This window comes from Solanum dulcamara, chromosome 7 (assembly GCF_947179165.1).
Source record: "Solanum dulcamara chromosome 7, daSolDulc1.2, whole genome shotgun sequence".
In the NCBI taxonomy this organism is placed as follows: domain Eukaryota; kingdom Viridiplantae; phylum Streptophyta; class Magnoliopsida; order Solanales; family Solanaceae; genus Solanum; species Solanum dulcamara.
In genome coordinates, this window is record NC_077243.1 from 11,127,885 (window position 1) to 11,153,555 (window position 25,671).

The 25,671-nt window shown below is 32.9% G+C and overlaps 3 protein-coding genes and 1 long non-coding RNA gene across 4 annotated transcripts; 3 read left to right on the plus strand and 1 right to left on the minus strand.

Moving 5' to 3' along the window:
• Positions 1-899: 899 nt before the first annotated feature.
• On the plus strand, positions 900-4,596 carry LOC129896263 (uncharacterized). Its single transcript, XM_055972119.1, has 4 exons — positions 900-1,427; positions 1,614-2,045; positions 2,483-2,789; positions 4,153-4,596. The coding sequence occupies exons 1-4, from the start codon at positions 993-995 to the stop codon at positions 4,293-4,295; spliced, it is 1,317 nt and encodes a 438-aa protein (XP_055828094.1). The 5' UTR covers positions 900-992; the 3' UTR covers positions 4,296-4,596.
• Positions 4,597-4,682: 86 nt separating this feature from the next.
• LOC129896265 (malate synthase, glyoxysomal) lies at positions 4,683-7,976 on the plus strand. Its single transcript, XM_055972121.1, has 4 exons — positions 4,683-5,791; positions 6,024-6,349; positions 6,430-6,760; positions 7,067-7,976. The coding sequence occupies exons 1-4, from the start codon at positions 5,390-5,392 to the stop codon at positions 7,721-7,723; spliced, it is 1,716 nt and encodes a 571-aa protein (XP_055828096.1). The 5' UTR covers positions 4,683-5,389; the 3' UTR covers positions 7,724-7,976.
• Positions 7,977-15,634: 7,658 nt separating this feature from the next.
• On the plus strand, positions 15,635-18,678 carry LOC129896264 (malate synthase, glyoxysomal-like). Its single transcript, XM_055972120.1, has 4 exons — positions 15,635-16,138; positions 16,576-16,901; positions 16,988-17,318; positions 17,761-18,678. Exons 1-4 carry the CDS (start codon positions 15,734-15,736, stop codon positions 18,415-18,417), a joined length of 1,719 nt encoding a protein of 572 aa, XP_055828095.1. The 5' UTR covers positions 15,635-15,733; the 3' UTR covers positions 18,418-18,678.
• A 534-nt stretch (positions 18,679-19,212) lies between these two features.
• On the minus strand, positions 19,213-20,843 carry LOC129895252 (uncharacterized). Its single transcript, XR_008767732.1, has 2 exons — positions 19,506-20,843; positions 19,213-19,421 (listed from the first exon to the last, which is right to left on the minus strand). It is a non-coding gene; the product is annotated as an uncharacterized LOC129895252 (long non-coding RNA).
• Between the last annotated feature and the right edge of the window lie 4,828 nt (positions 20,844-25,671).

The window sequence follows — 25,671 nt, forward strand, 5'->3', positions numbered from 1 at the left end:
ACTATCAAAATATGTTTACCATCTTTGCTTTGATGTGCTTTGCATGGGATTGTTTCTGACTCATATTTAAGTATACAACATATACATATTGTAATCAGAAAAATTATACTCTCATATTTAAGAATACAACATATACATATTGTAATCAGAAAAAATAATTTTTAGCTAGGCATAAAAAAAATTAAGAACAAAAATGTTTCTTTTGAACTTCGTAATATATTAATAGAGCATTTATGAAAGCAATAGAATTATCTTGAAAGTTGAGTATTTATGTAAAATCTAAAATAAATTGTATAATAATGTAATATTTATGTAATTGTATTTTAACAATGATTTCACTAAAATTTGAATTGTTCGTTAATATGTATAATATATAATATTTGCTTGCAATTTGTTATTTAAAAATTTTTGGTAAAATATTATTTTATATTGCATGAAGATTTTGAAAAGAATAAGAATTATATGAGATGATTATTTGGAAAACAAAGAAAGAGTTTATTTTATGAAATAAGAAAATATAAATAAAATAAAAATAATAATATAATATTAATAAGAGAGAAGGGTTTTTTTTTGAGTGTAAAATAAAGAATCGGATTGAAGCTGATTGTCTCCAAATATAAAAGAAATAGAGGATTTGATTGGAGATGCCCTTATAGTTTCTCTTATTTTTAATATTTTTGTATAGCTTAGTTAAACTTTTGATGTGCAATTTTAGGTATTTTTCTTTATTTCTATAGTCTAGTGCATTCGTTTGTGTTGCATTTTTAAAGATTTGACGAATATTTTTTGGTGTTTAAAGTTAAACTTTTTTACTGTTTTCATCAAATTTAATGAACATAAATTATTAAATATTTAACGAAAATTAAAAATGTCATTTTTGGATAAATTTAAAGAACCATTTTTGAAAAAGACTGACGAATCCAGAATTTTGTCAAACCTCCTCCGCAATTACTGATTCAAATCTTGCACTTTTTCAGCAGCTGTCTCCGGTCATGGCCGCCGCGGAATCCCGGCCGGCGGAGCCCGGAACCGACGATGACAACTCCATTCACGTCTCCCTCATAGACGCTATTCAAAACTTCACCGATCTCGATATTTTCTTAAATAAGCTCGAACGCTTTCTGCGATTTTTGGGTTTCTGCCAGTATTCCATCTTCAGCGCTGCCTTATCCTGGCTGGCTTTTGTTGTCTTCTCCATTGTTGTGCCTCTTCTCGTAACTTACTTTGGTTACTGCTCTAACTGTGAGCTGTATCAGATTAATGACTTTGAGCGCGAGGTTTTTGTATGCCAATCTATTGCCGCTTTCATATCGCTGCTGTGTATCTCGCACAATCTCCGTAAATATCGCATCAGGAAATTGCTTTTCGTGGATCGATACCATGGTCAACTGACTCAGTTCAGTGAGCTCTATCTAAAGAAGATACGTGTAAGTGTTCAATCTCACATCAATTGTTTCGCCTTACATTGAATCCAAGTGAATGTTCATCAGCTATATATTTGTTTAGCTCCTTCTGTAAAATCAAAATAGTTACGGCAGTGAAGTCCAATTGGGGATAATTCCCTTTTTCTTTAGTCTTGCAATGTCTGATTTTGGGGAACTTGTTGCTTTCAGGTCTTTTATTATTTGGTGGTTTCGTGGATGACAATTTTCTTTTTGATGAAGATTGCTCGTGAAGTCACTAGAGCTGTGTACCTTTATGATGGTTCTATATGGTGGTCAATTGGAATTGTGGTTGCTTCACTTGTATCATGGGCATATTCTACCATGATCTTTCTAGTGGGAACTGCTCTGTTTCATCTCGTGGGCAATTTGCAAGTTATACACTTGGAACATTTTGGCGAGCTTTTGGAAATGGATATGGATGTCTCAGTTTACATCAATGAACATATGCGTCTGACCTGTTATGTGTGTAAAATTAGCCACAGGTTTAGGATGTTTCTCCTCCTGGAGTACTTAATTGTCACAGTCAGTCAATGTATAGTTCTATTGCAGGCAACAGCAAATCAAGGAATCGTCAACTTCGTAAATGCTGGTGATTTTGTGGTAAGCATCAAGTTCTTAATTGTCTGTACGCATCTACAGATGCTCTAGACTTTTAAGCCTCAGTTTTGTAGATCTTCATGCGTAAAATCCATGTCATGATTGGCTTACAGTAACTCAATTGTACCATGTCATGATTGGCTTACAGTAACTCAATTGTACCATGTCATGATTGGCTTACAGTTACTCGATTGTACTGGCATTTGGTCTTCTATTCCCAGGTGAATGGTTCCATGGTGATTCTACTTTTGAGTTTCTCGCCAATTTAGTTTATATGAAGGGCTGAAAAGTGCATTCGATATCTTTGAGACTTGTGTATCTTGACCATCAAATCTTGTTCCTGTGTCTTTTCTTTGTGATGTTAGTGGATATTCTCTATCAGAGCATTATTAAAGCTGTTATTGACTGATTGTATCATTTTCATCGAACTTCATATTCAGGTAATATCAATTGTTCAACTGGTTGGACTACTTATATGCCTGAATGCAGCTGCAAAGATATCGCATAGAGCACAAGGCCTGGGATCAGTAGCCAGTAGATGGCATGCACTAGTTACTTGTAATAGCAATGATGCTTCTGTCTCCGAATTTTCATCTGATGGTAGAAATGTTGAAGCACCAAAAACAGTGGGCGAGTTATCTGTAAATTATTCAGAAGGTGATTTGGAGTCCATTGATTGTATGCCTCCACCTGCAAATATACAACTCACTTCTACTATGACATCATATCACAAGAGACAAGCATTTGGTATGTAAACCAAACTTCTGCTGAAAGTTGCACTGCTTATGCTTGTATTATGTTCCTATTATTCCCAAATGGCAAGATAATTTTTTTGCTACTTTAATTATTTGATTCACTGAAGCACTAATATTTGTAGTACTTCATTTTCAACCATATAGGATGTCTGTTTGTTCAACAAATAGTAAACTGAAATAGTAAATAGTCGAAGTTGTTAGAATGGTTGATATACCTGTATAATGCATATGCCATAGTCTTTTTGAGATCCATTCCTTTGTTACCTTCCTGCATTTGATTGGCTGTGTGAGTTCTCTTGCTGGAATTATCTACAGATGACAATACAAGGAACAGTGTTGGTGTGCCTAGTTCATTTATTTATTTCACATGTTTCCTGCCCTGAAATCTTTATATCTCTTAGGATACGAACCTGTCCTCTGAAGTGTCTTGAAATGCCTATCTTGGTCTTAAAAAGACATAACACGGTTTTCTGATAGTCCATACCTTCTCAAGAAACTTCAGCTTAACTGTTTGAGCTCCTACAATAGAACCACTTCGGCAGTATCTCATCTATCTACCTATTAGTAAAGTGCTACTCTGATGCTTTACATCTAATTCTACATTTTTTGGGATGTCATATTTTCACAGTTTGATGCTTCTTACTGAAAGTGCATTTTCACTGAACAATTACAAGATCATGTAATCTTCTTGCATCCTTGTAGCAAAGACACTATTTTGGCTAGAACTTGTTCCCTCATTTAGATAATTTTGGTCAAGTATCTTCTATTGCTTTGGAGTTTAAATCCTGCTGATCACGAGCAAAGTCAGGTGAATTGAGGTTTTATACTGCCAGAAATACTAGATTCTTCAGGACAAACTGCATTTAGTAATAATCTCTATTGTCTTTACTACTCCAATACAGATTACTTAGTTATCAGTACTAGTCTCTTGTCAGACAGGTGGGTGAAGCCTTAGGCAATGGGAGTCTCATAAGATTAAACACTTCAAGTTTTTTAGAGTTGGTAATACAAGCGCAGTGGGCATAATATTTATGATCTTATAGATGTAATGGGACTGACAATGCATCACTTGATTTATGGCCGTGGGACCTCTAGAGAAGTAGATTTGGAAGCATGGTGATATGCTATACACAATACCGGCAATTGTATTTTATGTATCTTATAACAAGTGACCATTTTGATTCATCTTCTTAGATCACCCAATCTTCCATTACATTCTCCTTTTTTTTTGGCTTCATATGCATATCATTCTTGTTATGTTTCCATCACATCTACACGAAATTCTGCAGTACAGTCTCTTAACATTCTTTTCCACACAGACAGCAAATAATGTCTACTTTGCTTCATCTTTGCAGTGGCTTATGTGGAGTCTAACCCTGGTGGTTTTAGCATTTATGGATGGAGGGTTGATCGATTACTCATTAACACACTTTTCTTCGTTGAGATGACATTGGTCACTTTTCTACTCGGGATGACTCTAACAATAAAAGTTAGGTGACATATACCAGACTGTAACAACAGCTAAATGGCACATACTAGTAACTCCAATTGGTACTTCACAATGCATTGCAGCTCTCCTTTGGTTTCTCTTCGGGGAATGGCTAGAGCCTGTAACCTTTATTTCTTCCCAATGAAAATTAATTACTCCCCTGATTCCCATATATTTTGGATATCACTTGTCATCATGGTCCAAAAACATGGAGATCTCTGTATGAACACTACAGCTAAGTTAACATTAGCTACATTCTTGATAAGAGCAATGTTGTACAACCTCTGTAATACAAACACTAGCTTTTATAGATTGCCAAGTGTGAAACTGCAGCAGTGCTTTTATTTAAAAAGAGTTGCATTAACTTATTTTTTTCATGTCAGGCACAAAATGGTTGTTATTTTCCTTTTTGCCTGTCTGTCTTGTCTTTTTTTAACACTTTGGGGAGAGTGGGAGTGGTGGTTGTTTATGTGATCCACATACTACTCAGTTTATGATCCAAGTTGATGGCCTGATGAGTCTCTTATACTATGAACCTTTGTTCCTATCGAAACAATCTACAGTTCACCTTTACCTCAAAAACTAAAAGCTCCGATATTTCCAATAAAGCAAGGCACTGTAACTAACAGGATCAACCTGGTTAGTCTTATTTATTTCTTAAAAGATTTTTCTAAACTTGGCTTTTTCTTAAATTTCGTATCGAGATATAAATTATAACCGAGGGAGTAACATAAACTATGCCACTTGTCAACGAAGTGATTATAATACTTTCAATATACCTAACAAATTGCAGCTCCCGAGGCTGGCACAATTATCAAAAAACCATTATCCTTGTTTTGAACATATCAAGAAGGAAGAAAGGGGGAGATTATCTGCAGCATGATCCTTTTATCATCTGACGCACATAGCGCCATGGTATATCTAATTTTAGACCCATAACGATAAGCTTTACCCCCATTAGAATATACTATTCCATTAATTAAAAAAGAAAAATCAGTAGCTATCCACATACTATAAATTTCTCATCAATCTATAGCTCTTGTATTGCAGCCAGCTTGCTAACTGTCCGTTGAAATTACCAATAAACAAAAGAAGAGAAAAAAATGGTCAGCTTTGAGACATTCCTTCCACCCAATAACTCTGTTCAAAGAAAGAACAGTGGAATTATGGGTTATGATGTACCTGAAGGAGTGGACATTAGGGGAAGATATGATCCTGAATTTTCAAAGATTTTAACTAGGGATGCTTTGCAATTTGTAGCTGATTTGCAGAGGGAATTCAGGAACCATATTAAGTATGCTATGGAGTGCAGGAGAGAGGCCAGAATGAGGTATAATAATGGCGGTTTGCCGGGTTTTGATCCGGCAACCAAATATATTAGGGAAGGAGAATGGGTGTGTGCTCCTGTGCCGCAGGCGGTGTCTGATCGGAGGGTGGAGATTACTGGACCTGTTGAGAGGAAGATGGTCATCAATGCCCTCAATTCTGGTGCCAAAGTTTTCATGGTACGTCAATCCTCTCTCACGAGTTTAATTTTTATGTACTGACAGTGTAAAGTAAGGTAAGTTACCTGCTATAACGTGTTAAAATAATGATAAATTGGACCTTTAGCCTTTAGGTAAGTAATTAACCTCAATTTGGAGTGGAAGTATATACAGAATATGTGTATTTTGTTTCTTTCTTTAAACATATCAGAGTGATGGAGTTCATAAACTTCACTGATCTAATATTCCACAGGCGGACTTTGAAGATGCACTGTCACCAAGCTGGGAGAATTTAATGAGAGGCCATATAAATTTGAGGGATGCAGTGAGTAGAACAATAACATTCCATGATCAAGCTAGAAACAAAGTGTATAAGCTGAATGATCAGACAGCTAAGTTGTTTGTGCGCCCAAGAGGGTGGCATTTGCCAGAAGCTCACATCTTCATTGATGGTGAGCCTGTCACGGGTTGCCTAGTCGATTTCGGCCTCTACTTTTTCCACAACTATGCCAACTTCCGTAAGACCCAAGGACAAGGATTTGGACCCTTTTTCTATCTTCCCAAGATGGAACATTCTAGGTTAATGGTCTTCTTATTAGTAAGTAGTTTTGAGAATTATATTTCAAGAGAATTTAACAATTCTTGTTTTGTTTGGCCAGGGAAGCTAGGATATGGAACAATGTGTTTGAGAGGGCAGAGAAATGGGCTGTAATTGAGAAAGGAAGCATTAGGGCCACTGTCCTGATTGAAACACTTCCAGCAGTGTTTCAGATGAATGAAATCTTGTATGAATTGAGGGACCATTCTGTAGGCCTCAACTGTGGTAGATGGGATTACATTTTCAGCTACGTTAAGACTTTCCAGGGTCACCCTGATCGATTGCTCCCTGATAGGGTTCAAGTTGGCATGGCTCAACACTTTATGAGGAGTTACTCCGACTTGCTCATCCACACCTGTCATAAGCGCGGTGTCCATGCTATGGGAGGCATGGTATGCCAATATTAACTCCTTTTTACCATCTTATGTTCTTTTAGTTCACTGTGGCATGTTGATCCGTGATTACTAACGACTCCAACTTTATGTTTCCGAGTTGCAGAAACAACCTGAACTTGGGCAATATTTATGGATTAGCTTTAACTTTACATATTTTTATTACTAAGACTATGAACTCAATAAAATGACATAAATGCCAACCATATGGACAAGGAAGCATTAGCATGCATTTGGTTAATTTGGAATCTTTTTGGTATCATGATCAATTTGATGCATAATGGCTTTGTTGTATCTTTGAAACAGGCAGCTCAAATTCCAATCAGAGATGATCCAGCAGCTAATGAGGCAGCATTGGAACTTGTAAGAAAGGATAAGCTGAGAGAAGTGAAGGCAGGGCATGATGGAACATGGGCAGCTCACCCTGGCCTAATTCCAGCCTGCATGGAAGTCTTCACTAACAACATGGCCAATGCTCCTAATCAAATCCATTCCATGAAGCGTCAAGATGCATCGGTCCTAATTGAAGACGACCTGCTGCAGAGGCCAAGAGGTGTCCGAACCATGGAGGGCCTCCGGCTGAACACCCGAGTGGGAATTCAGTACTTGGCAGCTTGGCTGACTGGGGCTGGTTCCGTCCCACTTTACAACCTCATGGAGGATGCTGCCACAGCTGAGATTAGCAGAGTCCAGAACTGGCAGTGGCTGAAATATGGTGTGGAATTGGATGGAGATGGGCTTGGGGTGAAGGTGAACTTGGACCTTTTTGGAAGAGTGGTTGAAGAAGAAATGGCTAGGATTGAGAAAGAAGTTGGCAAGGAGAAATTCAAGAAGGGAATGTATAAGGAGGCTTGCAAATTATTCACAAGGCAATGCACTGCAACAGTCTTGGATGATTTTCTGACTCTTGATGCCTATAATAACATTGTCATGTATCATCCTATTGGATCGTCCCGGCTCTAAATTTCGCAGCTTATGCTGTGAGATAAATCAGGTGGCTCTGTATTGTGACTACTGCTATCTTCCCAACAATAATGGTAGGAAATGGAATTTTTCCTTTGGGGAGAAAGCCAATTATCCAAAGGCTCTCTTATTCAGCTTTGCTTTTTCAATCAACCTGTCATCAGTATTGTGAGTACTGCTATCTTTCTTTGTAATAATAAAGACGATTGTTTCATTTTTTGTCCTTTTCTAGTACATGTGAACCTTCTATTTCAAGGGCCTTGTCTTCTATATGTGCATAGAATAAGCACATGCATATGTCTTCTTTGATACTTGTGTTAAATTTCTGGCCCAAATTTGGATTAATCGAGCCTCAAATAGGTATCGGAACAGACAAGAAACTTAAGTAAAAATAAAAGCATAGTAGGGGCTTTGGATTTCTTTGAACCCAAATTTTAAAGAGTTCTAAGCAAAGTCATGAGGAAAATGTAATTGTAAGTGGGGAATATTTTCAATTCATAAATCATAACTTGATCATTATGTGTTAATGTGAGATTCACAGAACTTTCGTCATTTAATTATGGCTTTAACACATCAACAACCCTAAGTTTGTCGATAAATTCATTTAAACATTTGAACTATGGCTATTTCAATTGAGCACATGACCACATGGTAAAATGTTTTTACTAGACAATTTTAAATTAAATTTCAGAAAATTTATTGTGTGTGATCTCAAGTGTCCATTACGTAGATAAGTTAATCACATAATATATTACCTCCTAAATTATACACATCATTCTGAATTAGAACATATTAAGATTTACTAAGACTGATTTGTGTAATTAAAGTAGCTAACATGTTTTATGTTAACAACTTATCTACGTAATGCGCATTTGAGAACATGCACAAAAAGAATTCAAAATTTGAATTAAAAATATTTATTTGAAACACTTTATCATATGGTCAAGTGCTCAATTAAAGAAAGCCGTAGTTCGAAGTTTAAATAAAATTTACTGATAAATTTAAGGCTTATCGATGAGTCAAAACCATATTTAAACGATAAAAGTTTTGTGCATCTCATGTAACACTGTGATCCTATTAAAGCATAATGAATATAGAAGATCATCAACTATTATCGGGTTATCGCTTAATCTATTAAGAAAATACACTAAATCGTTATGAAATTAATAACTCAAAATAATATAAAATTTTAATTGTTATCGAACTAATAAACCAAGAATATTTTTTTATTCCGAGTCATCAGATTCAATTTGATTTGTAACAACTCTATATATAACATGTTGTAATAAGATCATCTCCAACTCAACACCATATTTACATCAAATTCTATTTTGAGGTAAAATTTGGTGTTGTTGGCTCCAATCCAACACTATTTTTTACATTATTTTAGTGTGTGAATAGTGACACCAAATTTGGTGCGACACTATTCATCAACACTAAATCACTTTTCGATATTTTATTTATTACTATTTTCATTATACAAAATTTTTAATTTTACATTTTATAAATTGTATGTTTTTAATTAAGTCCCTAATATACTTAATTATTTTTTATGTAATATTTTTATAATATTAATTTTAGATCTTAAAGTTGGCATATAATGTTTATAAATTAACTTTTGTATATATGATGTGTGGGAAGGTCCAGCTACAACGGTAGAAATGACAGTAGATGAAAATTATCAATTTAAACAATTTTTAGCTCGATATAAAAAAATTAAAGACAGATGCTCATTTTGAACTTCGTAATGCATTAAATAAGCGTTTATGGGAGCAACATACTAATTTTGAAAGTTGAATATTTACGTAGAAATTAAAATAAACTTTACAATTACATAATATTTATTTAGTTGTATTTTCATCAATTATTTCACTTTTATTTCTATTATCCATATTATGTATAATGTATAATATTTGCTAGCAATTTAATTATATTATTTAGAAGATTGTGGTATAAAATAATTTTATAATTAATGACTGTATAAGAAAAAAAGATGAATTATATAGGATAAATATTTGATTATAGAATTTTACACAAGTGCATCTTTTTGCACAGTGTGGCTAGTTATCGAAAGTCAGATACATATTAAGTAATTGGTTATAACAATAGAGTGTTCAGAAGTTTGTAAAACATGTCCAATGGATCAAGAGAAGAAGATGGGAACAGTTCCAAAAGGAGATAGTAGCATCAGTCTGGGGGCAATGATATACTACACAAATAAGTGTACAATCTGAGCTTGTCATCACACAAATACAAAGGGAAATATGTCAAAGGGTGTACATGTTGAAATCAACATGCACAAAGATGTCAGAGTTTGATTTCAAAATTATGTAACTAGTTGGTTGTTTTCCTGAGATCTAGAACCTGTTTGGATGGGCTTTAAGTTGATCAAATCAATTTATAAGTTTCTTTTTAGCTTTTGGACGTGTTTGATTAATATTAACTTTAAGCCATAAAGTTCTTAAAGTCAGTTAAAAATGAAAAAATTAGGATTTCTAACTTTTTTTTTCAAGTGCTTAAAGCCATTTTGTTTGACCATAGAAATTACTTTTATATCCCTTATATTTTAACTAAATTTCCAAACTACCATTTTTATTCTTTTAACCCTAAAATTCAAACATTTATTTTCAACATAAGCACTTTTATCCAAACACTCAACTGTTTATTTATAAAAATAACTTTCAGCACTTCAAAGTTCTAAAAGCGCTTCATACATAAAAGTTACTTTTTTTAAGTCCATCCAAACGGGCTCCTAGTCATTCAGGTGGCCGAAAACACTAGAGACTCTTTAGGTTGTAAATATTTGTGTTGCTACGGTAATATTTCACATTATATGTATATAAATGAAATAAAAAATATTAATGAGAGATAAGAATATAAAGAGAATATTCATTGTAGTGTAAAATTTAGTATGGTTGCTCATGGTTATGATTAAAAAATTAAACTGAACTGCAATTCAAGCCAAATAGATTAAAAAATCGATATTTGATTTGGTTTGGTTTTAAATTTTAAAAAATTGATATTTATTTTAGTTTGATTTTTATTTTACTAAAAACAAACCGCAAACATAACCAAATTGAATTGAAAAATTATATATATAAATTTTATAATTATTTATATATTATTCATAAATAAAATATAAATATTTTGTTAAACTTTAATTAACTTAATTCTTTGATTTTATCATTTTCTCAAGCCCAACAATTAAATTTTGATATATAATTTTCTTGTACCCCTCCTTCGGGTAGTTCCTCAATTGTTGAGCTTGGGTTATTCATTTGGTATAAAGATTTGATCTTTTGATCTTTGGTGTATAATGACTTTAGTATTGCTTAACTAAATCATTTTATTCGTGTAATAATAACTCTAGTATTGCTTAATTGAATCTACAATAACTTTCCCGTGGATTAATTGTTCATGTACTAGATGTTTGTGTCTATCGAGATGCGTATGCCCTCAACAAACTTATTATTTTCAAACTGAAAAAACAAAAAAAAAATGAACCAAACCGACAATAACCAAACTTATGGTTATTTTTTTGGTTTGGTTTAAGAAATTTTAAAACTGACTTAATTGATTTGGTTTTAGTTTTAACCAATAACCAATCTAAACTGAATCATGAACACCCCTAAAATTCAGTGCAGTGAATAAAAGTTAATTTACACTAATAATACTAATATTGTTTTAATATAAAATTTAATGTTATAAGTTGGAGATGCCCCAACAAATCCATGAATATAAAACAACAAAACCTCAAAATAAAGTAGTAAATGAAGAGGACAACTGAAAGAAGACAAGGGTCTTTTGAACCAAGCACACATTGATAAGCTTCTGGTCTTTTGTACCAAGCACATGCCGATAAGCTTTGCCAAATATATACTTATAAAGAAAATCATGACATTATTAGCTATCTATCATACTCTCTCCGTCTCATATTAGTTAATTATTATACTAAAAATAATTATTTCATATTAGTTGTCCACTTTACTAAATCAAGAAAGCTTTAATTAATTTTTTTTTTATATTACCTTTACAATTAATTCTTTTTAAAAATGTTCACATTTATTTGTAAAGTTTTTCAGAAGTTTTTTAAGGGGTGAATTAGTAAAATTATTTTCTTATTTATGATTTTTTTAATTACCATACAAAATTAAAAGTGATCAACTAATATAAAACGGATGGAGTATTATAAAGAAAATTATGAAATCATTAGCTATCCATATATTATAAATGGAAGAACCGGACACCCATAATTAATCGTCTATGGTACTTTTGTTATCATAAAGGATTGAGCTCTTAGTTAAAGAATGAATTAATCCTCCACAATATTCTGTCAGTATAAGATATATATTGAATTGTTGTCATAAAGGACTAACCTCTTGTTTGAAGGAATGAATCAATCATATAAAAAAAACCCTGTGAATATCAGGTTGTTATCATAAAGGATTGACCTCTTGTTTGAAGGAAATAAATTAGTCCTCTATGATGCAATGTCACTATATGATACATACAATGTCCTAGAGGATTGAAGGGTGCTTTTTTTTTTCTTTTCTTTTTTTTAAAGAAATGAACCAGTCTTATACAATATCAATATATGATTAAAATCATGTGAGTGTAATAAAGAACTGAGGAGCTTTTTTTTTTTAAAAAAAAATATCATCTATCGTATCTTGTTAGTATATAATATAATATCAGATTGATAACCTTGAAGTTTGAACTCCTTTTTGACTGAATGAATCGATTATCTATAATACCTTATCAGTATATATGACATATACCATGCAAGTATCTTTTGTTAAAGACTGAATCAACCCTCTATAATATATATATCAATATATGATACATATACCATGTGAGTGTCATTATACACCAACAATATACTTCAACTGCTACAGATATAGTATTATTTTTGCGTCCTTGTATTTGTCTATAGGTCCGGTTTCGTTTCTTGTCTCAATCAGACGTTCTACTTTGTGAATTCAGTGGACTGGAAACTTCTTAGCAGCTGGCATGATATGTTCATGGCCCACATTTGTGGGTACTTATTCCTTCTTCACCATGTTTTTCTTCTATATATCTTCCAACAAGACTTATCTTCTTATTATAATTGGACTGACATATCCACCTCCCCACCCCCATACCCTAAGACTTATTTTCTTATTATAATTGGATTCACATGATCTTCTATTTTTTGTTTTCTAAAGTTGACATCAACTTTCACTTAGATACTTTAATTATGCTTTATTTATTTTAGACACTTCATGTCATGTCCCGTTATATTATTTTGATACATTTTTACCAATCAGCTAAAACTACAAAATATGTGTAATTCACTCATGGGTGACATGGCATGCTGACTAATAAAAGGAGGACATGTCAATTGGTTCACAAAAAAAAATTAATTATAAGGAGAAAGAAAAACTATTTAAACTTATTTTAAAAAATTATATTTCAACAATAAAAGAAAAAAAAGTTATTTTCTAGAAAATTTATTTCAATTAATAGGAACTCCTCCTTACCGAAAAAAATGGAGTTTCGCCGAAAAAATTTATGAGATCTGGTGGATCTCCATCTTTGCCGGCGAGTTGTAGATTTTATTTGGAGGAGTATTTATCGGTAGTAATTTTTCGGTGAAATTTATTTGTGTTTTATTCTTTTTACGTTCTTGTAAAGTTTTTCAAAATCAGCATAATGATTTTTTTTTGTTTTGTTTAAAATTAGTGCATTACTATGTTTTTATAAGATTTTATCAAATTAATGTGGTAGTTGTTTGATGAATGGTGGTGTAAGGTAGAAGGAGAAAGAGAGAAGAAGAAGAAGAAGAAGAAGAAGAAGAAGAAGAAGAAAGGGGGAAAATTATTTTTCACAAAAAATATGTTTTTCACGCGCTCAAAATAAGTGAACACATGCTAACTCACTAAAATGTGTTAAAATGGCACAACAGTGCATGACATGAGGTGTCTAAAATGAACAAAACTTAATTGAGGTGTCTAAGTAAAAATTGGTGCTATATATGGCCTCCAGACTTATTTTCTTCCTATAATTGAATAATTGGAGATAAATTTAATTTTTTTACAACATGGGTGCACTACTTAAAAAAAAGAGGAACCTCTAGTTAAGGGAAGAATTGTTAGTAATCTGTATTGCTAAGATATTTAGAACAACAATTATGGAGAACTTGGTAAGAAACAATAAAGTTTAAATAATATTTTCAAAACATGAAATTTAAAACCAGCAAAGAAAATAGAATCTGAAACTGATCAGAGATAGCATAACAAATATTTTTTCTCGAAAAAGAAAATCGAGCTCACTGAATGCACAGTGTCTCATTGAGGAAAATTTTCCCCTCAAATATGCGAGGTTAATGGAATATGTCCTCCTAGGATAGAACGATTTTACTCACCCATGTATCAGTATCTAAAACCATGGTATAAGCGAACCACTCAACAACAGTAAAGTACACTAGAATTATTTGTGCAGAATTAGAAGAAGTACAGAAAATTTATTGTTAGAAATAAGAGAAAACCCTTCTATTTATAGACAATAAAGGGTAATATGAACATGTGTTTATTATGTCTTATCGAAAAGGTCACAACCCTTTAAAAAAATACAACCCTTCATTTTCCATTCACACCTTTTAAAATCCAACAAAAGCAGCCTCATCCACCGCCACACCTTTTTTTTATGGTGAAATACTGGATTATATAATTTATTATCGACGAGCTACAACCCCTACTGGGATGGACGAAGGGAAAATGGTTATTCCCTATTTAGTAACTTTCCTATGGTTATTATAAAGGCTTTAATCTCTCTATTTTACTTTACTAACTTGATATTTTTCTTTAGAAAGTATTTATTATAGGTTTATTTCACTGATTTGATTTTATTAATTATGCTTTAAAATCTAAATTTAATAATGATATGTTATGTAGTTATATAATGATAAGAATACTATATTGAAAGAAAATAATTATTTTATCTTGCTTTGCTAGAAAGGAAAAAAAAAATTGTTAACATAGAGGCAAAACAAAATGAAATGGAAAAGTATTTATAACAGATGTGATAAAACATTGTAAGTACTAATTAGGTGGATGTGAGGAATTTTGGTGGGAGGAAGTGGTCTTTATCAGTCATCAAAGCAGGAAATAAGTATTCCACTAATTTACTACTTGGCTCCTTGGATTTGGAAAAGACAAAAGTTGAAAATGAGCGATCCATGCCTTAAATATATAATTTTATTTTATATTTTATAAGGTATTATTTTCACGGTTTAAATCCATGACATTCTGATTACATGAATGAGCGATTCATGCCTTAAATGTCTATTGTATACAGTTTTATTTTATATTTTTATAAAATATTATTTTCACGATTCAAATCGATAATATCTTAATTACATGACAACAACATTATCAATTACGTCGAGCTTCACTAAATGACCAAACATCAAAATAATAAATAAAGGGGACACAGAAATGGAAGATAAGGGCCTTTTGAACCAATCACATATTGATAAGCTTTGCTAAATATATTATAAGGAACTCATGAAATCCTTAGCTATTCACATATTATTATTCTTTTATTGGACCAAAAAGAATAAAGAAAGAAAATCATGAAATCATTAGATGTCCACATTAATGACACTATTATAAATTTCATTAACGTAAGCTTCTATTTGATCATAAATTTTGAAATTAAAATTTAAAAAATTTAGTTTTTTAAGTTGCGTTTGAACATGCATTTCAATTGAAAAAATTTAAAATTTTATGAGTGAAAGTCTAAAAAACTTAAAGATGATCTGAACAATTTTTGATAACTTGAAAATATTTGAACATCAGATTTCAAATTTTATAGCCAAACAAATAGTTGAAAATAAAATTTAAAAATTTATGGCGACACTCTGGCTAAAGCTCATGTTTCCCCCTATAAATTGCAGTCATCGGCTACCTAGATTGTTGAGAGTGAGAAAAAAAAAGTACGTTAACTGTTTGTTGAAATTAAGAAGAAAAAATGGCTAGCTTTGAAGAGACATTCATTCAATCCAATAACTCTGTTCCAAAAAAGTTGAGTGGAATTATGGGCTATGATGTGCCTGAGGGAGTGGACATTAGGGGAAGATATGATCCTGAATTTTCCAAGATTTTAACTAAGGATGCTTTGCAATTTGTAGCTGATTTGCAGAGGGAATTCAGGAACTATATTAACTATGCTAAGGATTGCAGGAGAGAGGCAAAAATGAGGTACAATAATGGAGGTTTGCCGGGTTTTGATCCGACAACCAAATACATTAGGGAAGGAGAATGGGTGTGTGCTTCTGTGCCGCAGGCTGTGGCTGATCGGAGGGTGGAGATTACTGGACCAGTCGATAGAAAGATGGTCATCGATGCCCTTAATTCTGGAGCCAAAGTTTTGATGGTATGCCATATCCCTCGTCACATTTCTCTAACATAATAATACATGAAGGTGGTATGTTAACAAATATCAGTTTTTTATTTTTCCTATAATGTTCATGTCAGTAGCTTTACAACACATTTTTGGAAGGGCTTTTTAAGTAAAATTTCCATTTTCTTTTTCTTGGCTGCTTCTCTTGATCCCGGCTTTGCATCTCCCTTCCCAAGTTAATAGTTGGAATAGAAGAACTCTCACTTTTATATAATTAAGAAAAACGAAAAAAGCCAGTGTGAATTACATTGAAGGAAACAATTTGAGCAATGGTAGCAGTGGACCTTTATGTAAGTAATTAACCTCCTCAATTTGGAGCGGAAGCATATCCATAATATGTGCATTTTGTTTTTCTTCCTACATATCATAGTGATGCAGTTCATAGATTTCACTAATATAATATTCCACAGGCGGACTTTGAAGATGCACTATCACCAAGCTGGGAGAATCTAATGAGAGGCCATATAAATTTGAGGGATGCAGTGAATGGAACAATAACATTCCATGATCAAGTCAGAAACAAAGTGTATAAACTGAATAATCAGACAGCTAAGTTGTTTGTGCGCCCAAGAGGGTGGCATTTGCCAGAAGCTCACATCTTCATTGATGGTGAGCCTGCTACTGGTTGCCTTGTCGACTTCGGCCTCTACTTTTTCCACAACTATGCCAACTTCCGCAAGGCCCAAGGACAAGGATTTGGACCCTTTTTCTATCTTCCCAAAATGGAACATTCTAGGTTAGTTGTGTTCTGGCTAGTAAACTTATATAGTCTTGAGAATTACATTCCAAGAAAATGTATCAGTTTTTGTTTTGTTTGAACAGGGAAGCTAGGATATGGAACAATGTGTTTGAGAGGGCAGAGAAATGGGCTGGAATTGAGAAAGGAAGTGTTAGGGCTACTGTCCTAATTGAAACACTTCCAGCTGTGTTTCAGATGAATGAAATCTTGTATGAACTGAGGGACCATTCTGTTGGCCTCAACTGTGGTAGATGGGATTACATTTTCAGCTATGTCAAGACTTTCCAGGGTCACCCCGATCGATTGCTCCCTGATAGGGTTCAAGTTGGCATGGCTCAACACTTTATGAGAAGTTACTCGGACTTGCTCATCCACACTTGTCATAAGCGTGGCGTCCATGCTATGGGAGGCATGGTATGTCTATATCAATTTAGTTTCTTTTTTTTAATTCTATGTTGTTTTAAATAATTTTACACAAGCATTTTTGTATAATTATGACAGGAACTCAAATAAAATGCATAAATGCCCGATGTATGGACACGAAAACATTAGCATGCTAGTAGGATGTTATTGATGTTAGGAAGTATGTACATGATCGTTCCTACATTGGAGCGATGTAGGAGTACAATAGGAAATACAATATGAAAGATCCTAAGCCGGTTAGTGTGTTGTCTTCAATATTGCATCCTTTGATACTTGTGTGATTATCAACTCTACACCAATTTATTTATTTTTTATTAGTTTTACAATATTTGGAAGACCCCACATAGTGGATATTACTGGGTATGTTCTTGTTGTTGTTGTGTTGTACATGATCAAATTGACACATAATAGCTGTGTTGAATCCGTGAAACAGGCAGCTCATATTCCAATTAGAGATGATCCAGCAGCTAATGAGGCAGCATTGGAACTTGTAAGGAAGGATAAGCTAAGAGAAGTGAAGGCGGGGCATGATGGAACATGGGTTACTCACCCTGGCCTAGTTCCAGCATGCATGGAAGTCTTCACTAACAACATGGGCAATTCCCCTAACCAAATCCATTCAATGAAGCGCCAAGATGCATCCATCCTAGATGAAGAGGACCTGCTGCAGAGGCCGAGAGGGGTCTGTACCTTGGAGTGCCTCCGGCTGAACACCCGAGTGGGAATTCAGTACTTGGCAGCCTGGCTGACAGGGCTTGGATGTGTCCCTCTTTACAACTTCATGGAGGAAGCTGCCGCAGCTGAGATTAGCAGAGTCCAGAATTGGCAGTGGCTGAAATATGGTGTGGAATTGGATGGAGATGGACTTGGGGTGAAAGTCAACTTAGACCTGTTTGGAAGAGTGGTTGAGGAAGAAATGGCTAGGATTGAGAGAGAAGTTGGAAAGGAGAAATTCAAGAAGGGAATGTACAAGGTGGCTTGCAAGTTATTCACAGGGCAATGCACTGCCCCAGTCTTGGATGATTTTATTACTCTTGATGCCTACAATTACATTGTCATGCATCATCCTATTGGATCATCCCGGCTCTAAATTTTGCAGCTTTTCTTTTCCTATTAATTTGTTGTCTCTGTATTATTATTATTGTTTTTTTGATATTGTGAGATAATTTGTTGTCCCTGTATTGTTAATTAGTATCGCCATCTTCCCCAGTAATGATGAAAAGAAATGGAATTGCCTTTGAGGGGATTGCTGATTATCCAAAGGCTCTCTAGTTTAGTGTTGGTTTTCAATTTATCTGTTATTTGTATCTTTCCAATGTAATAAAGGAAATTGTTCATTTTGTAGTCCTCATTAATTTTTTAGTACATACCGCTTTCAAACATCTTTCAAGTGTTTTGTCTTCTATATGAGCATAGCACTGTCGGCTAAAAACATGCATTTTAACTTGAGCTAACATTGTCTAAATTCAAATACTATAGTCTACACAAATTTTTAGAGTTCCACGTGAAGTCTAGAGGATTTTCAGCTCACAGCCTGATTATGTGTGTGTTGTGTGAGATTGAGAACTTCTAATATTGTTCAAAATCGGTATATCTGTGAATTCATTGCACAATTCTGACAACACAAAGGTATATGTATAAACGAAGGTGTTATTTTCACCCAGTAGCCAGTTTCACCATATTATTTAAGTTATATTCAGTTTTTTCAAATTATTTAATTGGTTGTCAGTGTTACAAACTTGAGGCAAAGCACAGACTGCACTTGAGCTCTTGCCGAAGCATTAACAAACATTAAAACAAGGTTTCTAGACAGGTACATGCAGTGGCGGAAACAGTATTTTCAGCAGGGAGATTCAAAATATAAAGAAGTAAACAAACAAAGAAGTCGAGAGGATTCAAGTCTACTATATAATAAAAATATGTTTGACCATATATACACTATCTTAGAAAATAACATCTGGGGTTATTGGGTACAAGTGAACAACATTAAAGAAATAAAGGAAGTAGAAAAGAAAAGAACCTGCTTGAGCTCTTGACGAGGCAAATTGGACATGGCAAATAACTTGATGGCATCTCCTCCAGTGAGGCGTTCATCTACATATGTACCCAATAACCCCATTATTCCAATCCCTTTGTTCTCTTGTTTGAATAACACATAAAAATGAGAGAATTTACTACCTGAATTAGCGAAACTGGGCCATTCTTGATAGATCTTCTGAAGTGAAAACTTAAATGCTCAACAACAGGGAACCAATTCCTTTGATTGAAAGCTCAAACAAACTATTACAACGAAAAGCTTAAGATCAACAAGGTAGTTGAAAGGATAAAAAGGAATTGTAACAAAGGATAGAAGAGAGATGAGAAGCATAGACTCAGAAAGGAGGTGAGAAAAACAGATAGAACGAGAATGAGGAGACACAGAAACTCCAACAATATTCGCATAAACCTATTTATCACCTACAAGTAGCTATATATCAACTCGGATCCCAAACATAGCCATTTAATCTGATATTGGGCTGCTTTGCCGATACTGGTAGAGACTCATTCATGACATTACCTCCGGCCCCAATAAGAACCTTGTCCTCAAGGTTCGAGTAGTAAAGCCTTACATCAACAACATCATTGTCAAAATCCCATAGCTGAACATAGGCAAAGAACTTCCTCACATGCTCTGAATCCTTGATAGACCTTGGGACACTACTTTGGTGTCCAAAGAATCTCCTTAGCGATATCCTACTAAGCAATTCCATAAGAAAAGTTTTGTAGCCTGCTACTGCTACAACATTGGCTCCACTAGCCTCATAGAGAGTTGTAGATGCTTGCATTATTTTGTCACTCTCCTGATGGCCACATGATAGTATTTCCATATGAGAAGGCAAAATATTTGACTCTACTTTGTTGCATTCCCTTACTGTTAGGTCATATACGCCGTTACGAATGCACTCATGGGTAGTCCTAGGGAAGTGATATTCGTTAACTTAGGAAACATTTTCTGCACCGAACTACTCAAAAGCACAAGGGATGAAAGTCGAGGAAGAAGTCTTGTTATTGAGAGAAACCATCAGAAGAAAGTGGCATGTATTGAACATAACAGAACCCCCACATATCCATGTTTTATGCTCGTTTATAAGCCTTGATCCATCCAATCCAACAAACAACACATCTCCTTGGTATTATATCCAACACTGTATGACAATCGGCAATGCTCTGACACATTACAATCAGAGTAAATAGGGGACAAAAAGCTTCAGATGTGAAAATTGTCATTGTAGCTCAAACTCATTTCGCTGGGGAATTGCACCAAACACTATGTCCGTAATATTTCATATTCCTCCGCAGTTGATTATCTTAATTGTGTATCATAATCAATTCCAGTGCACCAATTGTAGATTTGCTTATCAGCTGAGTTACCAAATCAAATGCAGTGTCAAATTTGGAAGTGATGGAATTGGACTGTGACTGCAAGAAATCAGTGGAGAGAAACCATTTAGATGTTATCTTTCTAGTCTATATATATTTGGGTGAATTTACGTCAATGACTTCACCAATATATGCTTCACTCATATATACACAACTTTAGACAACTAACAGTTAGGGTAGCCTCGTAAGAGTGTATTAGTTAAAATAATGCATCAATTAATATTTTGTATTATTAAGCTAAATAGAGTATATTAGTAATGCATATGTATTAGTTATACTTGCATTGTTTGATTTGACACATTAAAAATAGTATGTATAGCATAAAAAAATTACAAGATACTCTCCACGGTTATTGTGGAAAAGATGTAAAAAAGATTTTGAGGGACAATTGAGTCTTTAATCATGCTAATACATGGATTAAATCATTGCATCACTAATGCAAACATTACTAATATACTTTATTTAACATTATTTTTATACATTCTACCAAACAATCCCTTTACGTTTACCTATGAAATTTTGCTAGCATAAGCAATATGTTAAACTTTAGTTAAAATTTATAATTTTGGACGAAGGTCTAAGGTTAATTTTGAAATAGTTAAAATTTAAAAACCTGGTTAGGGCTTAAATTAGGGTCCCAAAATGAAGGGAGCTTAAAAGAAAGGATATTAAATATATAGGTTCGACCAAAATTGGCCCAATTTCCAATACAAACAGCAAGCCCATTAATTAAATTGATCGTTTAGGCCTATGATGAACTTTAGGTAAACCCCAAACTTCAAGTTCGGCCTGGGAGATGAAATTTGACTTAGTACTATATAATGGATAAGGCGGTAGGGTACTAATCTATTGGACTTTTTAAAAATGGGAAAATTACACAAAATAGATCCTTTAAATTCAAAATATTTACCACTTTATATCTTTTTCCTAAATAATTCCTTTATATACCCCTTTGTTCAAACCAATTACCTTTGTACCCCTTTTAATTATTTTTAAATTCTCGCGCTGATGTTATACTGATGTCAACGTCTACCCTACATGATACCAATAGGGTATCGTATACCTATGGAGTATCACAGAGGATTAAGCTCAATTCTATATAATACCGATATGATATCAACAAAAAAATATGTGAATTTTTATTACTAATATTATAAAGTGACTTTTTAATAGTCGAAAAGCATTACAAAAAATATATTTACTAATTAGTTTAATAAATACAATTGTGATTTTAATAATTTTCTCTTAATTGTTTTATTTTTTATTTCTTAAAAAAATAGTTCAATCCTATATGATACCCATAAGGTATCAATATATTGTTATGGTATCATTGAGGATTTTTAAAAGTGTCTCGTTAAGAATTTTCAATATCATTATAATATACGAATATACTGTGGTATTATCATTCATGTAATATCGAATGACTTAGGAAAACCTTTATGATATCATAACAGTATATATATACTATGATGGTATCATTCATCATTTGTATGAAACGATCTTTAATGATACCATGTCAGTATATGATGGTTTTTATTAAGATATAGCTGAATGATTAAAGTAGACATCAATGATATAATGACAATATATAGATATATTGTGATGGTATCATTAAGGACTGAAGCAGTCTCAATGATACCATGTCAGTATATTGATACTGCGACGGTATCTTGATCATGAATCTTTTTTCTTGGATGGTATGAATTGTAAAGGGGTATTTTGTTTGTAATTATTTTGCTTTTACGGGGCATGAGCTTAATTTTCTCTTTAAAAAATTTATTTATTAATTGCACAAATTTATATAAAAAAAATGTAACACATAAACTATAAAAAGGGTTTTTGGGTTGGGGGTGGGCAACGTGGTGAGCAACGTGGTGGGGGTTGGGGCAGTGGCGGAACCAGTATTTTTAATAAGGGGGTTCAAAATCTGAAAAAGTAGACACACGAACTAGCCGAAGGGGGTTCGACATCTACTATTTATACATAAAAAAATATTTCAACCATGTATAAATAGTATAATTTTTCGTCGAAGGGGGTTCGGATGACCCCCCTTGGACACATGCTGGGTCCGCCACTGGGTTGGGGATGGTGTGGGGGGTGGGTTGGGAAGAGGCGCGTGGGCCTGCAATTTAAAGGAAGTGGCATGTTGTGGTGCGACTTGTAAGTCGCATCCTGTCATGCGACTTCCATTAACGGTTAACTTACGGACGTCAAGTCACAAAGGAAAAGTCGCACCCCAGGGTGTATTTTTACCCTTTTAGTTTCATCCTAAAATTAATCACCGTTTTTAAATTTTCGCAAAAAAATTGCCCTGTCGACTCTGCACTCTATTAATTAGCGTTTGACACATATAATATGAGTAGAATTGAATATAAGACTCAAACTATGCCCGCCCCTATCCCTCTCAATTTGAGTCGTGTTAGTCTTTACTCCCTCCATCCCAATATATATAGTTGCTAAAACGTAATAAGTATTTTGGGACGATTGAATCATAGATGAAATAAATTCTGTACTGAACCTCATGTCAAACAATTAATTAATGGGTCTATGGTTTCAGATTATCTAAAAATATTTCAAGCAGCATTTTCTGGTTTTCCTACTAAACAAAGAAAATAAAGTTAAGAGGAATCAAATTAGCAGTCATCACCATTATACAGTCCAAAAAAAAAAAAGATGTTAGTATTTTATATCAAATTCTCTTTTTTGGGTGAAAAGTGTACTAGTAACAAATTAGTAGAACTATACTTGTAAAAATAGAAAATGTTTATTCCCTATTTATAGTAACTTTCCCATATAACATGGAGTTGCTCCGTTCTAATTAGCGGCATCTTGTAGGGCTAACAATGGAACTAAGACAATGGAGAAGGAACTAAAATATCTCTCTAAATATTTGAATCTTCATCCATTTTTTCCCCTCAAATATTACTCGTTAACCCTTTAACTCAAAAATGCTTTTAATATTAACCATTTAGTTCATATTTATCCATATTTTAACATTTTTCTAAAATAAAATTCTTAAATATTTATTTATTATGTTGCATAATCTGATTGGTCCAAATTTAAATCTTTCTTAAATAAAAAAAAAACATGAATTCATATTTTGATTTGATACACTTGAAATTCAAAACCTAGCCTATTTAAATCAACCCCTAATTTATTATAACTCAACTTATAATAGGGGATCCAACTATTCACTCCGTCTTATTGTCCATCAAAAAAAAGATTATTATTTTTTATTAATATAAAAAAAATCTATAAATTATCCAATTGTCTTGTTCATTTCCACTTTTTATTTTATTTTTAATTAGGATATCAAGACTCAAACTTGAAATGAACTTACATGTTCATATTCTTTTAATTTGTATTATTATCATGGTGGGATAGGAGAAAACATTGTTTTCATTCTTTTATTTTGAATTTTGGGTGCACACAAAAGAAAAATGCACAATATATATATATATATATATTTGCTTAATTAATCGTGTTCTATTGAACTAATTATTTCTATATAAATGTCATCGTTATTTTTCTCCTTTTTTTCTGTCTCTTGTTTTTGTCATAAGTTAGAAAAAAAAAATTGAAATGGTGGAAAAGATCAACGAAGAAAAAAAAGTGGAAGAGAAAAAATGTGTGGGGGTGGGGGGGAGTGTAGAAATTAGAGAGTAGAGGACTAAACTTTTTTTTATTTTGAATTTACTATGGAACATAAAATCAGGCCAATCATATGAGTTCATATATTAAGTTATTTCAAATTATTTTAATGAAGAAGGATCTAAAATACACTTAAATTAGGAATTTAGTACAATATTTTATTTTTGTTAAAAAAAATGAATGTCATACTTTCCGGAAGTTTGATTAAGTGTTTGTTTAGCTTAACTTATTTTAAGCAGCTTATAAATTGTTTTAGATCAATTAAGTCAAACAGATCTAATAATTTTTTTGAGCTTATATTACGCATAAAATAATTTTAAATTAATCAATCAAATACTCAAATAAATTAAAATAAGCAACTTATTAATCAATTCAAATCTGATCTTAAATATAGTATTATTATAAGCTTGAGATAGTACTATTCTAGGAAAGGAATGAGGTAGATGTGTTTATTTTTGGTTGGGTGAAGTTGTGATTAGTCCTTAAAAGCATCTACTTTAAGTTTTGTTGCCCTGAAAGCAGCAAATATTCTACGAATTTAGTATTTGGTTCCTTGGGTTTGGAGAAGACTTTCAAACTTGAAAGTTGAAACCTAATAAGTTGCTTTTCTTTTCTTTTTTTGGGTACCCACGTCAACACGTGTCAACTTTTACTTGCTGATTTCCAACTTAAGCTAAACATAAAATTTATTTTATAGACATAAACATAATTATAATAATCCAATCCCAGTATTTCCTGAATCTTTCATTATTAACTCACTTTTATGTGTTCAATTCTGGTTGGTTTCATATTATCTAAATATAGTAGTATGCCACATTGCTATCTACTTTTAGCAAGCCAAGAAGAAAAAAATAATATTCAACAACGCAACATAAAACAGACATGTACTTTAAAATTAGTGGAAAGATTTATCAAAATAATCAATAACTTTGACGCTGGCAGTCCTTAAAACCCTAATAAATACTACTACGTACTATATATTAAATGGATTTAAGTTATTATGTCCATTTATCTATTTTGAACTTTACATGTCTGTTAAAAAATAATAATTAATATAAATATTTTGATTACTACACTTTCGTATTAATTAATGTATAATTTTTTATTTTAAAAATCTATAAATCTAAACAAATAAAAATAAATGGAGAAAATATAATATGGTGTGATAATAAATGATTGAATATAAAGCGACAAAATAAATAAAAAGGAAAGAACTAAGAAGAAAGAAGATTAGGGTTGTCTGCCAAATTAATCAATTAATCATATTATTAAA